The sequence below is a fragment of the Suricata suricatta genome, chromosome 9, assembly GCF_006229205.1.
Source record: "Suricata suricatta isolate VVHF042 chromosome 9, meerkat_22Aug2017_6uvM2_HiC, whole genome shotgun sequence".
Classification (NCBI taxonomy): domain Eukaryota; kingdom Metazoa; phylum Chordata; class Mammalia; order Carnivora; family Herpestidae; genus Suricata; species Suricata suricatta.
The window spans coordinates 1,529,070-1,544,594 of NC_043708.1; the positions used below are offsets into that span (position 1 = coordinate 1,529,070).

At 51.3% G+C, this 15,525-nt stretch overlaps 2 protein-coding genes across 2 annotated transcripts in view; one reads left to right on the top strand and one right to left on the bottom strand.

Moving 5' to 3' along the window:
- The window catches only part of LOC115301121 (apoptogenic protein 1, mitochondrial), a 24,507-nt gene extending 10,554 nt beyond the window's left edge, over positions 1 to 13,953 (bottom strand). The window contains exons 1-2 of the mRNA XM_029950795.1: positions 13,813 to 13,953; positions 7 to 87 (exon numbers count right to left, since the gene is read on the bottom strand). Of these exons, the coding sequence (XP_029806655.1) occupies positions 7 to 87; positions 13,813 to 13,938 (207 nt within the window). The 5' untranslated portion in view covers positions 13,939 to 13,953. The remainder of the gene's footprint in view (positions 1 to 6; positions 88 to 13,812) is intronic.
- A 1,128-nt stretch (positions 13,954 to 15,081) lies between these two features.
- Positions 15,082 to 15,525, top strand: part of BAG5 (BCL2 associated athanogene 5) — a 5,961-nt gene continuing 5,517 nt past the window's right edge. Inside the window, exon 1 of the mRNA XM_029950484.1 lies at positions 15,082 to 15,100. The gene's annotated coding sequence lies outside the window, so the exon portion shown is untranslated. The remainder of the gene's footprint in view (positions 15,101 to 15,525) is intronic.

A 15,525-nucleotide genomic window follows, 5' to 3' on the forward strand; every position in this document is an offset into this window, starting at 1 on the left:
AAAGTGAACAGGTCGAAGGTTTGAATGTTTGTCTGGGGGTCCTATCCAATCATGGCAAGATTTTCTTGGAGGGCGGGATCCTGAGACCTTCAACAAAACACACAGGGTGAATCTAAACAAGGCAAACCCCCAGTGCTGTAAAATGCACAGAATCGAGTCATTAAAATCCCTCATCAGCTTCCTTTTTAAGACCATGAGCCAGAGAACATCCAAATTAAAAGAATTATAATAAACATTAACATGGACACCACAGGGACCGGGACCAGGTTCAACAACGGCACTGGAAGAACTCAACTTCCTGACGCAAAGCCAGCGCTTCCACCTGTGCGTCGTACTGCACGCAAAACTAACTCAAAACGGATCAAAAGCCTAAATATAAAATCGAACACTATATAACTTGTAAAACAGCAGAAAATCTGCATAGCCTTAGAGTCGGCGAAGATCATTTAGATGCAACAACCGAAGCACAATCCACAAAATAAAGAACAGAAGCCACGGACTTGGGGAAAATATACGCAAATCCAGAAAAGGGACTTGTTCTCAGAATATATAAAAATCTCTCAAAACTCAATAATAAGAAAACAGACGACCCATTTTAAAAATGGGCGAAGTGGCCAAATAAAACTTTCTCCTAAGAAGGCACACGGACGTCAGAGAAGCACGTAAAAGCGTGCTCAACATCAGAGGCCGCTGGGACACGCAACCCCCAGTGAGACACCACTTCACGCCCTCCGTACGTTGCTGGTGGAGACGCAAACCGGTGCAGCCGCTTTGGGAAAAGGCCGCGGCCCGTCACACACTTACACACACACCTAACATACACTCTGGCAACCCACTCCTAGGTGTCTATCCAAGACGAGGACACGCCTACGTTCACACAAAAGCCTGTGTGTGGCTGGGAAAGCTGGTTTTATTGGTGACTGCCACAATCTGGGAGCAGCCGGCACGTCCTCCCAGCGGGGCGCGGGGAAACAAAGTACGGCAGACACACGACGCTCTTCAACACAGACGCACCCAGGCGCGGCACGCTCACCGAAGCGCCACGTCGACAGGCTGCCTACCGTGTGGGAAAGGACAGGTGTGGGGGTGGAGGAAGGGGCTGACTACCCGGGAATTTTCTGGGGTGGTGGAAATATTCTGTATCTTGAATTGCGGTGGCGTGTACACGTTTGTCAGGAGTGAATTTCACTGTATGTAAACTGGACCTCAGTAAATTTTATATTAAAATAAAAGGGTCAAAAAATAAATAAAGTAAAAGGATCAGTGGAGTAATCAAAACACTAGCTTTCCATTTGTCTGCTTTAAGATCCATGTGGGGGCGTCTGGGGGGCACAGTCGGGTGACCATCTGACTCTTGGTTTCAGCTCAGGTCATGAGGTCACGATTGTGGGTCCGAGCCGCACATCCAGCTCTGTGCTGCCAGTGCCGCGCCTGCTTGGGACTCTCTCTCCCTCTCTCTGCCCCTCCCCTGCTGGCATGGTCTTTGTCTCTCTCAAAATAAACAACAACGACAACAAAAATCAATGTAACCTAAACTCATGGAATAAAAGTACCATTCAATTTAGAAATCTCTTATACATTATATAAAAACAAGTTCTGCTGAACGTGCCTTGTACCTGTAGCAACAACAGAGCGCCTCCCGTGGGCCCTCCCGGCACCAACAACTAGGGAACTCCCGGCAACAGGAAGGAGTACACTGCTCGGACCGCAACGTGGACGAGTCTGAGAAGAACACACGGAGGCAAAGAGCCAGGCCGAGAGAGGACGGGCGGAGGGACCCCACCGCGCCGCGTCCTAGCGGTCAGCGGTGCCTGCAGAGATCCACACGCTTGTCAAAACTCGTCCAACGTACACTTGACTGGGGGCGTCCACTTTACTGTATATAAATTACACCTTGAAGTCAATTAACAGAAAGGTTAAAACTTATGAACAAAGAAATGACTACACTGCACATAATTAACATTTCTTTTCCCTTCGGAAGGCACTTCACTGAGAATAGTTCAGTTCTCCATCATGGTTATGGGATGCAACTTCCCAGGAACTAAAAACAGAGAGGCAGGGTGTGCAAATTTTAACATAAAACAGCTTTGTCTACTGGCTACTCAGTGATCATTTAATTTGAACAAGCAGAGAAAATAGCTAACTTACAAATATGACGCGGTCCGCGTTTGGTGGCAGCTCCCACGTGGGAGCAGCGCGGGAGCAGCACCGGGCGGCGGGGAGGGGCTAGAGCAAGACGGCAGACGTCTGCCCAGCTCGGGACATAACCCTCCCACCCGTCCCCGTCCCCAGTGTGGGCTGACGGCCCTTCAGACCCCGGGACTCAACCCTTGGAAATGAAGACAAAGAACGGAGTGTAGACGGAGAAGGGAAGCTGAGTGACTATTCTGGACACACGGCTGGCTAGCTTTTGCTTCCATGCACCCCGCGAATCACTAACCAATGCACCAAGCGTCTCAGGAACCCGACGTGACGGAAGGAGACTGCCACGTGCAAAACCATCATCCGCATAGCCACGCGCTCCTTTCCTCGGATGCTGTGACCTTCCTACGTTCTCGAAATCCCCAAGCTTTCTAGAAAAAGGATGAGTTTAAAGCAAGGCAAGGATAGCGGCAGGTTGGGTGGGAGGGTCGTCCCAAAGTTCCCTGTGGGGAACATCTCAGGTCACAGAGCTCTGAGATCACGCCGGTGAGGTCGCCAGGCCCAGTTCCACCGTGAAACACGCAGACACATCCATTCATGCGAAAAGCCTTCCCCTTCAACAGAGTCCTCCACCGGCGGTTAACTGGGCCGCGTTCCAGCGCCCCCTGCAGGACAACACTGGCACTTGGGAGACTTGGCTAAAAATCTGTGGTGTTCACCTCAGCAGCAGAATCCTTACCACTGAGAAAACCATCTGGAGTCTGAAAACTATATTGTGATTCCCTCACACCTCAAACTGTTTCTAGAAAAGTATCTTTAGGGGCACCTGGGTGGCTCAGTCTGTTTAGTGTCCAACAGGGTCAGGTCATGATCTTGCGGTTCACGGGTTGGAGCCTCCGATCAGGCTCTGTGCTAACACTTAGCACGGAGCCTGCTTGGGATTCTCTCTCTCTTCCTTTCTCTCTGCCCCTCCCCTGCTTGCGTTCTCTTTCAAAATAAAGAAACTTTTAAAAATAAATAAATGCAAACTGTTAAAAACTTGACAGAGTAGGTAAAAGAAGTTATAAACATTTGAGTGAAAAAATAAAACCATGGATAGGAAATGCGCCATCAGTGAAAAGGAGCAGTAATGAGTTAAAGATGTGGTGACAGGGTGCCTGGGTGGCTCAGTGGGTTAGAAAGAAGAGCCTGCTTCCAATCCTGTCTCCCTCCTCCTCTTGCCCCTCCCCAGCTCCTGCTTTCTCTCTCTCTTTCAAAAGTAAAACAAAAACAAAAACAAAAAACAAAACGTGGTGACAATTACCATCATAAAGTAGAAGGCTTCCTCAAGCTCAGGCCACATTCCCGGGGGCCCCCAGGCCTTCTGTGGGAGGGGTGCGAGCCCCCTGTGGGGGCGGGACAGGCACCTTTCTCTGCGGTCCCGGGGAGGGTGCCAGGCGGAGGCACGGGGGGGTCACAGGGGCAGCACCCAGGTCCCCGGCTGATACGGCTGAGCGAGGTACGTGAGTGCAAGGCCGTGTGGCACACGCTTTACCAACAGCGATGAGACTTGACACACCGTTCGTGACACACTCCGCGTGGCAAACGGATTCTTACAAGCTGCTTTCATTGTTTTTTTAAATTTTTTAACTTTTATTTATTTTTGAGAGAGAGAGAGAGAGACAAAGCATGAATGGGGGAGGAGCAGAGAGAGAGGGAGACACAGAATCTGAAGCAGGCTCCCGGCTGTCAGCACTGAGCCCGACGCGGGCCTGGAACTCAAAAACCACGAGATCACGACCGGAACCAAAGCCAGACGCTTAACCGACTGAGCCGCTCAGGCGTCCCAACCGCTCTCATGGTTTCAAAAACCATTTCGGCAAAAAATAATTCATATCCTATGAAGTTAACCCCACGGGAGTGTACAATTCTGTGTTTCCAGCATGTTCCCGGAGGGGTGCAACCACTACCGATTCCAGAAAGCTGTCGTCACTCCAAAGAGAAGCCCGTCCTCAGGAGCAGTCACTGCGCGTGGTCCCCAACCCCCGCCACGCCGGCGCCATCTCTGCCCCTGTGCATCCGCGCGGCCGGGCACCTCGAGTAAACAGAAGATCACGGTACCTGCTCTTCCGTGACTGACGTTCACACACCACGTTTCCAAGGCCATTCCTTGTTCCGGCTGAACTGACGGTGTCCCCGGTGCGGCGGGGACGTGCTGGGTCTGTGTGGGTCAGGGGAGCACATCTGGCCGTTAGGAATCGTGTTGCTGTGACCACTCGTGGGCAGACTTTGTGCGGCCATCTGTGCACACGGGAGCAGACTGCAGCATCAGACGGCAACCCCGCATTTAACCTTTTGAGAAGCCACCACACGGCCCCCCACGGCAGCCGCCCGGGGGGACGCTCCTGCCACAGGGCACGCGGCTCGTCTCTCCGCTTACCGCTGACCGGTTCTCCCCGCGCTTCTGGTCCTCACTGTGGCCACTCAAGCAGGCACGAAGCGGTGTCTCACTGTGGCTCGTTCTCGGATTTCTGCCATGACCTCGGATCACTAGCCAGCCCCTGGCCGCAAGTGACTGGCTAGTGTCCTTCAGACACAGAGGCCACTCGGTATTAAGGACAAGATAACCGTGAAACAAGCCCTACATGTCAGTGGCAGGAGTAATTGCTTTGCTTTTGAACTCCAGGAGAATATTTCCTCAATTTGGGGCTGTTCACAATGTAATGGCAACAGACAAGGTCTACTTGCTAATTTAACCCATGTCACTAACATCTCCTCCGCCTCCCTAAGGCAAGACAATCAACAGAACGATAAATCAACCCCTGATTTAGCACATTTGCGAATTTCCACAGTCCAAATATTTGCACTGTGGACAATTTCAAGCGGTAAGCCATTATATGGTTTTTCCACGAGGTAGGTACAACAGCTGTAAATCACCTCAAAAGCAGAGATCACTGTAAAACATGGTAAAATAAACAGAAGTGAAAGTCTAAATATGTATTATCTTTGCTTTTAATAAAACTTATTTCCATATATGATTTTTAGTAACAGCTCTTTATTAGCAAACCTTGGAAATGTAGGGGCATCTGGGCAGCTCAGTCGGTTAAGTGTCCAACTCTTGATTTTGGCTCAGGTCACGATCTCATGGGTTCGTGACATCGAGCCCTGCTTGGGATTCTCTGCATACGCTCCCTCTCAAAAACAAATAAAAACTTAAAACCCAATGTAGCAAGCAGCTGTCTTCGCTGCAGGTGTCAGTGCTGGCTGGGACACACCGGGGCACACCCCCGGCCCCGGACCCCCTCACGAATGCACCGACCCAGTCACCTCGATTCCCTACTGCTTTTCAAAAGGGCTCCTAACATGGTCCACACCACTTTAACCAAGTTATTAGGGATGTTTTGTGGAAATGGCGGCCAAAAAGTAGTTTTGAACTGCAGGCGAGGCAAAGCCTTCCCTCCCCCAGCTGGACTGGGAGGTCGCTGACGGAGCCAGAGCCGCAGAGCGAAGCCCGGGCTTCGCGCAGGCGCGGGCCCCACCGTGATGCAGGGACCCAAGAGCTTCTAGCCTGGGCTGGACAAGAGGCATCAGCCGTGGAGAAGAACGGAGACACATGGGGAGACCAGAGGTGGGCAGGAATCGCTGTCCTCAGGCCTGTTCCCACGGGTCCCCTTCAGTCCCCTTCAGTCCCCAGCGGGGAGGACGCGGCTTCCCTCCAGCGCCCGAGAGTCCTGGCCCCAAAGTGGCCGGAGCGCGGTCCTGAGGAGAGCTGCAGCTTTGGGGGCTTAAGCACCTAAAATGGTTTCGTTTTTCTACAGAGATTTATGAGAAAACAGATGAAACCAAACAGAACTTTCAAAATTGCCAACATAACGAAAAAGTCTGTTTCCTATACTGCCTTCCAGAAGCAAGCACCCCAGAGTGTATGTATATTAGAAAAGTAACGAGAATGGTTTTGAAGAAAACGCCTCTCGGGCTCTGGAAGCAGGTTCTGTCCTGCGAGCTCCGTGCGGTTCGCCTTCCCGAGCGGCCCCGCACTTCTTCCAACACTTGACCTCTGTTCTCACCCCGACCTCCGATCGAGCCGCTGGAATTAAGACGTTCCCCTTGTTTCAAGTTCACCTACTTCATGGTCACTGCCAACACTTTTTTATTTACATGCCTTATTCTCAGCAGCAGAGGTGAGGACCCGCAGCGATCAAAATCAGAGAGTCACCCCCTGTCCTTTGAGAAGCCTTCTCCGTGGCCGAGGGACTAAGCCTCGCAGACCTCTGGCCACCGGACTCCAGCGCCCCCACACCAGCACCTGAAGGGCTCGGGCGGCTGCAGCAGCGCCCCCACCCCCCAGGCCCTGTCTCTGAGCCCCTCCCTGCCCACCCCCCCCACCCCTGCTGCAGGGCAGTCTCTCCCACACCCCAGACCTGACCATGCTACCCTCTGCCCCTTCCTCGGTGACGCTCATCCCCTCAGGACAGACTCTGACCCCCTCCGTGGTGTGGCAGTTGGGCCCCAATCTCTCCTTTTCCTCCGCCCACAGGAGGCTCCTTCAATGACAGGCCTCTGTCCTTCCTCAGCCTGCTTAGGTCTTCCCCCGCTCCCCCCCCTCCTCCTCACAGACCCGGGTTCAAGGGCACATCTCCAGGCGCTCCCGAGGCTCCAGGGCACGGGCACATGGCTGCTTCTCCCAGGAGCCTTCGAGCCGGGGAGGGGGTGGGGGGGCAGGACCACACTTGTGGGAGGGACGTTCTTCCCAGTGTTCATCTTTCCTCTTCACTCTCTTTATGCAAGAAATCCACTTCCACTTCAAAAAGCCCAGGTTACAGGAACTATTCGGTGGGCGGACACCTAAGCTCGGGGTGCGGATGATGAGGCAGCGCCAGAAGGCTCCGGAGTGGTGAGCGCGCCAACCCCGTCGCTGGCAAGAGTGCTCTGTACACTGTGTGTTCTCGAGGGTCCGCAACTGCTAGTTCCCGCCCGGTTTCCAAGTTTGCCCGTCGTGTGGTCAGAGCAGCACGCCTCGCGGGGCGTCCGCGGAAGACTGGGGCGCGGCGGGGACTGGGGGGGCTCCCGCCGGCTGAGCGGGAGGGGGAGGGCCCGGTCTAGACGCAGCGCCCACTCCGGCTGCGCCTGCCCGCCTGCCCACCACCACTGCCTGCCGCACCCGCTTCCTCGCAGGCTCAGACGCCTCCCACTCGATGTGGGCTCTGTCACTTCTGAAGTGTCTCTCCTGCAAAGCTGGACCAGAAGAGGCACAGCTGGGGTGGAAAGTTCCAAATGAAGGGCCAGCACATCCACAAAGGGGACTGAATTGCTCCTTCCTGTGCGACAGTGACAGGGCCCTGCTGGCAGAGGCTGCTACTTGTCGTCATCAGATACGGACTTGAAATGAGTCATTTTCACATAGAAGATTGCAATGCACAGTTCTTTAATATTTCATCCATCAAATACTTATTTACTTATTTTGAGAAAGAGACAGAGAGCGCAGGGGAGAGGCAGAAAAGAGGGAGAGAACCCCCACTGACAGCACCAAGCCCAACTCTGAGCACGGGAGCTGTGAGACCACACCCGGAGCTTAACCTAATGAGCTACCCATGGATGAGCTCATGTCATCCCTCATTCTAACAACAATATGTGATCCACATTTTCCTTTTTTTCCTCCAAAGAAGTCTTTACAAAAAAAAAAAAAAAAAAACCACCCTAGTTTTCCACAAGTATTTCTGGACTTCGGCCCCAAAGCCTTTAGTCCTAGAAACTAAAGGTGATTCATACATAGGGACCCAGTGAGTGGAAAGAGACACCCAGCCCAGGCTCACCCCACAGACTTCCATCCCGAGATGGGGGCTCCCCCTCCAAGCCAACTGAGGACAGCAGCAAAGGGACGAGAGGGCAGGTTCCCCCCCACTGTGCCCCACCGGGTCAACCACCCTCCAGAGCTGTACCCCACTCTCTTCTTACAGGCTCCTCATCAGGAAGGAGCCATCCCAAGGGCCACGTGCGCCCCAATGTTCACAGCAGCACTGTCAACAACAGCCCAATCATGGGAAGAGCCTAGATGTCCACCAACAGACGGATGGACCGAGATGTGGTTTGTATACACAATGGAGTACTACACGGCGATGAGAAAGGGTGAAACCTGGCCGTTTGTAGCAACAAGGGAGGAGCTGGAGGGTGTGATGCCGAGTGACATGAGTCAGGCAGAGAAGGACAGATACCATATGTCTTCGCTCACGTGTGGAACAGGAGCGGCTTCAGATTCTGTGTCTCCCTCTCTGTTTGCCCCTCCCCGGCTCGCGCTCTCTCTCTCAAAAATAAACATGAAAATAAGAGAGAGAAACTAGGAGTGTTGGGTGGGCCCTCACTTATCACCTCACTATTACCTAAATCATCTGCTTCACAGCTGGACTCAGTCAGCCAGCTCTTCCAACCATCGCAGTTTTCTGATCTAATTTGAGAGATTCTATCTTAATTGTAGCAGAGTTAGCTCTTCTGTGCTCCCCGGTAAGTATATGTTCTGTCTTTGTTCATCTAAGAACTGCTATTTAAAAGGGTGGAGAAGGGGCCTGGGGGAAGAAAAAGTTCTTCGGTCAAAGGAAGGCTCCCTTTGAGGTTAGAATAATTACCGTAATTTACAGTTCTCACAGCATCAGCATGTAACGCCTGCCGGCTTCCTCACAGCGGGGTGGCTGTTGGGCGGGGCGCGTGCTAGAACGTGCTAGAACATCCCAGCTCTGCGGGTGAGCAGCCTGGTCACACTGAGCTTTCTTCCCCACTGTGTCTGGTGGGGAACTGCCCCTCCCGTCTTCCCTCTCTCGAGGCCAGCGGCCGGCCAGGCGGCCCCGCTCCCTCTGCGCCCGGGCTCACACTGCCACCCCGGGCCCCCCCAAGCCGGGAATCGGAAGGGAAGACCTTCCCCAGCCCCTCCTTCCCAGAAGCGCCTGCACAGGACACTGAGCTCCTGAGTGAAGGGGTCACCAGCCGCTGGGGCCACTGGCGGGCAGCGCACACGCTGGCAGAGCGCGGCGTTCCCGCGGGTGCTCCCTGGGCTGCAGTCCTGACCCTGCCTGGATGGCAACCGCAGGTCTTACCCGGGGAAGGTTAAGTCCCAGCCTCCAGTGCCAGACGGGTGTAGGCGGATGGGCATACCATGTCCAGCAGCACAGCGAGTTTACGCCGGCAGTGACACGTCAGCTGGACACCAGAGAGTCAGCTGACCCTGATGGAAGAACACAATCCCCCAACCAAGCAGTCTTCTCAAAAAAAAAAAAAAAAAAAAAAAAAAAAAAGGCAAATCTGAGTGTGGTCAAGGCCCTACACTGCAGCAGTCAATGCCCAGGACACACAGACCAGAGGAACCCCAACTGTAGACGACGCCCTGAGAAAGGACAGCAAGATGCAGCTTGTGGAAAACTCAAAAGGACACATCCTTCCCCTCCTCCTAAATAAACCACTCCAAAAAAAAGGACGGGGATAGAGTCAAAACCTATAGATTAAAAAAGAACTGGGGCGCCTGGGGGGCTCAGTCGGGTAAGCATCCGACTTCAGCTCAGGTCATGATCTCACGGTTCGTGGGTTCGAGCCCTGCGTCGGGCTCTGTGCTGACAGCTCAGAGCCTGGAGCCCGTCTTCAGATTCTGTGTCTCCCTTTCTCTCTGCCCCTCCCCTGCTCACGCTATCTCTCTCTCAAAAATGAATAAAAGCATTAAAAAAAATTTTCTTTTAAAAGAACTAAAAGAATATCGATTAATCACCCTTATGTGCATCCTGATACAAGAAAACTAAAAACAACAAAAAAAACCCAAAAAGCAAAAAGAAAGCCCAAAACACATGACGTTTCTATGATAACTGAAGAAATCTAAAAAAGAAAAAACTGAACACTGAACATTTACTGGGATTATATTTTAGTTACTGTTTATATATTTTTTAAAGTTCATATCTTATATGTTTTTTAAGTTTATTTTGAGAGAAGCAGAGAGAGAGAGAGAGAGAGAGAGAGAGAGAGAGAGAGAGAGAATGAGCAGAGGACAGAGAGAGACTCCCAAGCAGGCTCAGCCCTGTCAGCGCAGAACCCAAAGTGGCGCTCGAACCCACACACTATGAGATCATGACCTGAGCTGAAATCAAGAGTTGGACACTTAACAGACTGAGCCACCAAGGTGCCCCCATATGTAATTTTAAAAGATATGAGTTTTTGAACTCTCAAAAATACAACAAACATTAAAAAAAAACACACAAAAAAAGATATGACCTTGGGGGAGCCTGGGTAGCTCAGTTGGTTAAGCATCCAACTCGATTTTGGCTCGGTCATGATCTCACAGTTGTGAGATCGAGCCCTGCGTCAGGATCCACGCTGGGCTTGGGGCATGCTTGGGATTCTCTTTCTTCCTCTCTCAAAAAAAATTAAAGAAAAAAAAGATACATATGAAAATATTTACAAATGAAATATGTGTTTGTTTTTTAAATTTTTGAGACAGAGCATGAGCCGCGGAGGGGCAGAGAGAGAGGGAGACGGAATCCGAAGCAGACTGCAGGCTCTGAGCCCACGAGACCATGACCTGAGCTGCAGTCGCTGAGGTCGGGCGCTCCACCGACTGAGCCCCCCAGGCGCCCCACAAGTGAAATCTGAACTCTGGTGTCTGCCACAGAAGGAGCTGGGAGGAGGGAGCGGGTGGGTAAAGCAATGAGCAGCCCCGGGCGGGTCACGGCAGGGGCAGGGTACCGGGTGCACAGCGTTCTTTATACTCTCCGGTCTCTGCATTTTAAAAATTCCCATCAGGAACAAAAACAGAATAAAGGAATGTATTTCTCCACATGAACAGAACAAGGGGAGACCCTGTAATGTTTCAGTCCATGAAGTAACCGTGTGTGGGGGACATGAGAACGCTGGGCTGAGAGGGGAAAAGGGCCCTTTCAGCCCTGACTCTGCTGGGGGCACCAGGCCAGTCACTCTCCCTCTCTGGGACCTAGACTATTGTTCTAAAGTCTTCTGCCCTGGCTTTAATTTTTGCCAACTAAAATTTTATTTAAAGCCTTTTAAATACCAGAAATGTCCATTTTTACTTTAAAACCCTCTGACTAGGGCCGCCTAGGCGGCTCGGTCAGTTAAGCAACTAATTCTTGATTTTGGCTCAGGTCATGGTCCCAGGTTGTGGGATCAAGCCCTGTGCTGGGCTCTACAGCAGGCGCTGGGCTTAGTGTGGAGCCTGCTTAAGATTCTCTCTCTGTCCCTCTCCCCTGCTCATGTGCATGTGCTCTCTCTCTCTAAAATATAAATTAAAAAAAAAAGTTCCTTAAAAAATAAATAAAATTATCTGATGAGACCTCTCACCAGTTTCTTATTTAGCTAGCATTTAACTTCCTCCTTATGTTTACTCTGAATCCACATCTGAGGGGAGGGGGCTGTTGAAAATCATTCTCTTTAGTGAAAATCTAAGCAAAATATAGGATCAATACTTCCATTATTTAGCCGTAATACTACCTCTCATGCTGAGGGTCTGTTTGGTCTTTGGTGATCCAGGAGTCACTAGAAGAAAACGTTAAATCTCTATCCTCTGGATACAGGAACGATGATATAGACATTCCTTAACCACAAGCGCGAGATCCTGAGGAAATTTTTCCATCTTATTGCGCTTAAGCTTTCTCCTCCATGAAACGAGGATGACCAAAGCACCTACTTCATGAACTGTGAAGAGGAGAGAAAACAGGCAAAGCCCGTGGGCCAGCGCAAGCAGACACTCGGCTAATGCGACCTAGGGTTGTGTTGACAAAATTCAGGACCGCAAGCAAACAGCAATGCAGGTAACAGATAACGCAGCAGCAAAACTCTAACTTGGGAGCTCATTTTTAGACTCCCCCATAAAATCCTGATGCCATACTTCAATAAACCTGGGCAGGAGCTAGATAAGCCAATAAATAGAGATCCTGAAGTCTGGGCCACATCCCAGACCTACTACATCAGAATCTCTGGTGGGGGGGGGGGGGGGGTAGTTTTTGAAGTCTTCCAGATGTGGGGCGCCTGGGTGGCTCGGTCGGATAAGCTTCCGACTTCGGCTCAGGTCAGATCTCACGTTCGTGGGTTCGAGCCCCGCGTCAGGCTCTGTGCTGACAGCTAGCTCAGAGCCTGGAGCTGCTTCCGGTTCTGTGTCTCCTTCTCTCTCTGCCCCTCCCCCTCTCATGCTCTGTCTTTCTGTATCAAAAATAAATAAAACATTAAAAAAATTTTTTTAAAGTCTTCCGGATGATTCTAAATGTGCAGAGATGTTTAGGAGCTGATAATGTAAATGATACAGACAACGAATAAACAGGTGTGAAGTGGCTAGAAAACACTTAATTTCAGAGCTGGCTTTTTTTTTTTTAATGTATATTTATTTATTTTGAGGGGGGGAAGGGCAGAGAGAGAATCCCAAGCAGGCTCCACGCTGTCAGTGCAGAGCCTGATGTGGAGCTCAGTCTCTCAAACCATGAGATCATGGCCTGAGTTGAAATCAAGAGTCCTAGCTGACTTTGTAAGTCGGGTTTGGAAGAAAAAGTTGTACCAGAGACAGGAGATGGGAATAAATCGTGTAGGTCCGAAAAGCAGCTCTCCTGAACTCACGTGGAGAACAAAGAAGGGAAAAGACACAGCGGGGAACAGCAGGTATTGGTGAGGAAGTGGAGAAAGGGGAACCTCCCTACACTGCTGGTGGGAATGCAGACCGCTGCCGCCACTGCGGGCAATACGGAGGCTCCGCCAATCCTAAAAATAAGACCGCCCTATGGTCCAGTAGTCACACCACTGGGTATTCATCCAAAAACTACAGAAACACTCCACAGAAGGCACACGCGCACCCCAATGCTAACAGCAGCTCTCTCTCCAATAAGTAAGATACGGAAGCAGCCCGAGTGTCCACGGATTGATGAATGGATAAAGACGACGTGGTGGGAACATACAGATTTTCCATCTACATATACTGAATGGAATATTCAGCCATAAAAAAGAATGAAATCTCGCCGTTTGCAACAACTTTGATGGATCCAGAGAGTATATCACTAAGTGAAATAAGTCAGAGAAAGACAAATACCACATGACCGACTCATATGTGGAATTTTTTTTTTTAAACATTTGTTTATTTTTGAGAGACAGAGACCGTGTGATCAGGGCAGGGGCAGAGAGGGATACACAGAATCAGAAGCAGGCTCCAGGTTCTGAGCCTGACATGGGGTTCGAACCCAAGAGATCATGACCTGAGCCAGTCGGATGCTCAACCAACTGAGCCACCCAGGTGCCCCGCATATGTGGAATTAAAGAAACAAAACAAATGAGCATACAAAAAAAGAAAGAGCGACAAACCAAGAAACAGAGTCTTAACTCTAGAGAACGAGGTGACAGTCACAGAGGGGAGGTGGGGGGGATGGGGAACCAGGTGATGGGGACGTAGGAGGGCACCTGTGGCGGGACGAGCCCCGGGTGATGAAAGCAAGTGTTGAGTCGCTGTACCGCACACCTGAAACTGATACAACGCTCTATGTTAACTACACTGGAATTAAAATTAAAACCTTAATAAAACATATGTCGTATGAACTAGACATACAGGATTAAAATATACCTGTTTAAAGAAAACAGAAGGTCCACGACCTGTTACTTTTAAGAAGACCTAATATTTAAAATCAAAGTCTGAAAGACAACGATCTCTCAGTGCGGCAGGAGCTGAATTACCTGGAGAGCCAGCACGTACCCAGCGAGCACTGGGAGAGAAGCCCAAACTCCCGGGAAACACAAATCGCCCGGAAGGAAGAACTGTTGCTCTAAGTTGCATACGGGATCTAGCACAATGGGGCGCATCCTGAATAAACGCAGCACCGGGCAGAGTCACCGGCACGGGGCAGAGTCACCGCAGGGGAGCAGGGCCGGGTCAGACGCAGGCAGCTGCTCCACTTCTCAGCATCACAATCCACACCTTCAGGGCCCAGCAGGTGAGCTGTCCCCCCCCCCCGCCCCCACCTTTTGCAACAAAAGGAAGAAAGGTCTCAGCCGGAGGATAAACCCGAGGGAAGACTGATTTCTACAAAAGGCAATGTGACAATAAGGAAAACCTTTTTGGGGTGTTATTTAAAAGATTTATTTTTAAGTAGTCTTTTCACTCAATGCGGGGCTTACAACCCCAGATCAAAGGTCACAGGCTCAATGGACTGAGCCAGCCGGGTGCCCCTCGGTGTTCTTTTCTCCAGCCTCGTTCACAAAATCAGCTAGGGTAAGTCCTCCTCCTGGGAGCCCGCCAGGAGCATTTTCAGACACCTGTTGAATATCTTGCTGCCCAAAGACTGAGATGCTGGGTGGGTTTCGGTGTTGTAGGAAACAAAGTACCAACTGTGGCCACTGGAACAGGGGTCTGGGTAACCAGAGGCCCTGCTAACTTCTTCTCTAAGCCATAAACTAAGCAGAACTTCAAAGCTGCATTAATAAAAGCATACTAACGGGCAGCAGTCTAAGCCAAACGAAAATTTACAGACATTTGGGAATTCTTAACCGGCTTTGTTACCTCCGGCTTTCCAGCCCCCTTCCTTAGCCTGTTGGCAAATGAAGTGTATTTGTATGCTCTGTTTAAATATTTTATCTGCAGCGCATTCCACACTTCGGTGACATTTTCAGAGGACAGGTGGACTCAAGGCCTACGAGCGCCACTGACCAAAAAAAAAACAAAAACAAAAACAAAAAAAAAACCCATCCTTTCCCAAAGAAGTGCAATCGATAAAAACTGTCCTTCTTTGTTGCTACGATATTAATCTTTGCGGACCTTCAACCTGTAACACGCATGTATGCAGACAGCTTCCAAACAATAAAAACTATTCAACGTAAAGTCCTACAAAAGACGATGATAACCTGTGTCATCGCTTGAAGAAAAGGACGAAAACCCGTGACGAAGCCAAAAACACAGGCCCAAAACAGAAACATGCTGTGCACATCAAAGCTGTTTGAGAAAGAATCGTCTTCGGGAAGAAACACGGTGGGTAACACGCTCGCCGTTGCTACCTATGGCGCGCGAACTGGCAGAAGTTCTCACTGCCAACAGTCCCCGGCGCGGCAGCGACTCCCTCAGTTCCACGAGACCAGGGAGCTGACGCAGGGCGCTTGGGGGCTCCGAGGCCGAGAGGCCGGGCGGCCCTCGCGCCAGGGGCCCCTCACTCTCCAGGCCCGTGTCCCCCCCCACCCCGGGCCGCTGGCGCTGCTCCGCGCCCTGCCCGGCGGGCTCGCGGACTCCGCTCCCGGAGAGCTGGGCCAACGCCGCAGCCGGACGCGAAGGGGCGAGCGGGGCCCACAGGTGTCCCTGAGGGGCGCTGCCTGAGCGTGTCGCCGCTAGCGGTCCCCCTTCCCAGCGCACCCTCCGCAGGAATGCCGCTTACCCGGCTCGGCGCCGCATCCCTGCGCTCC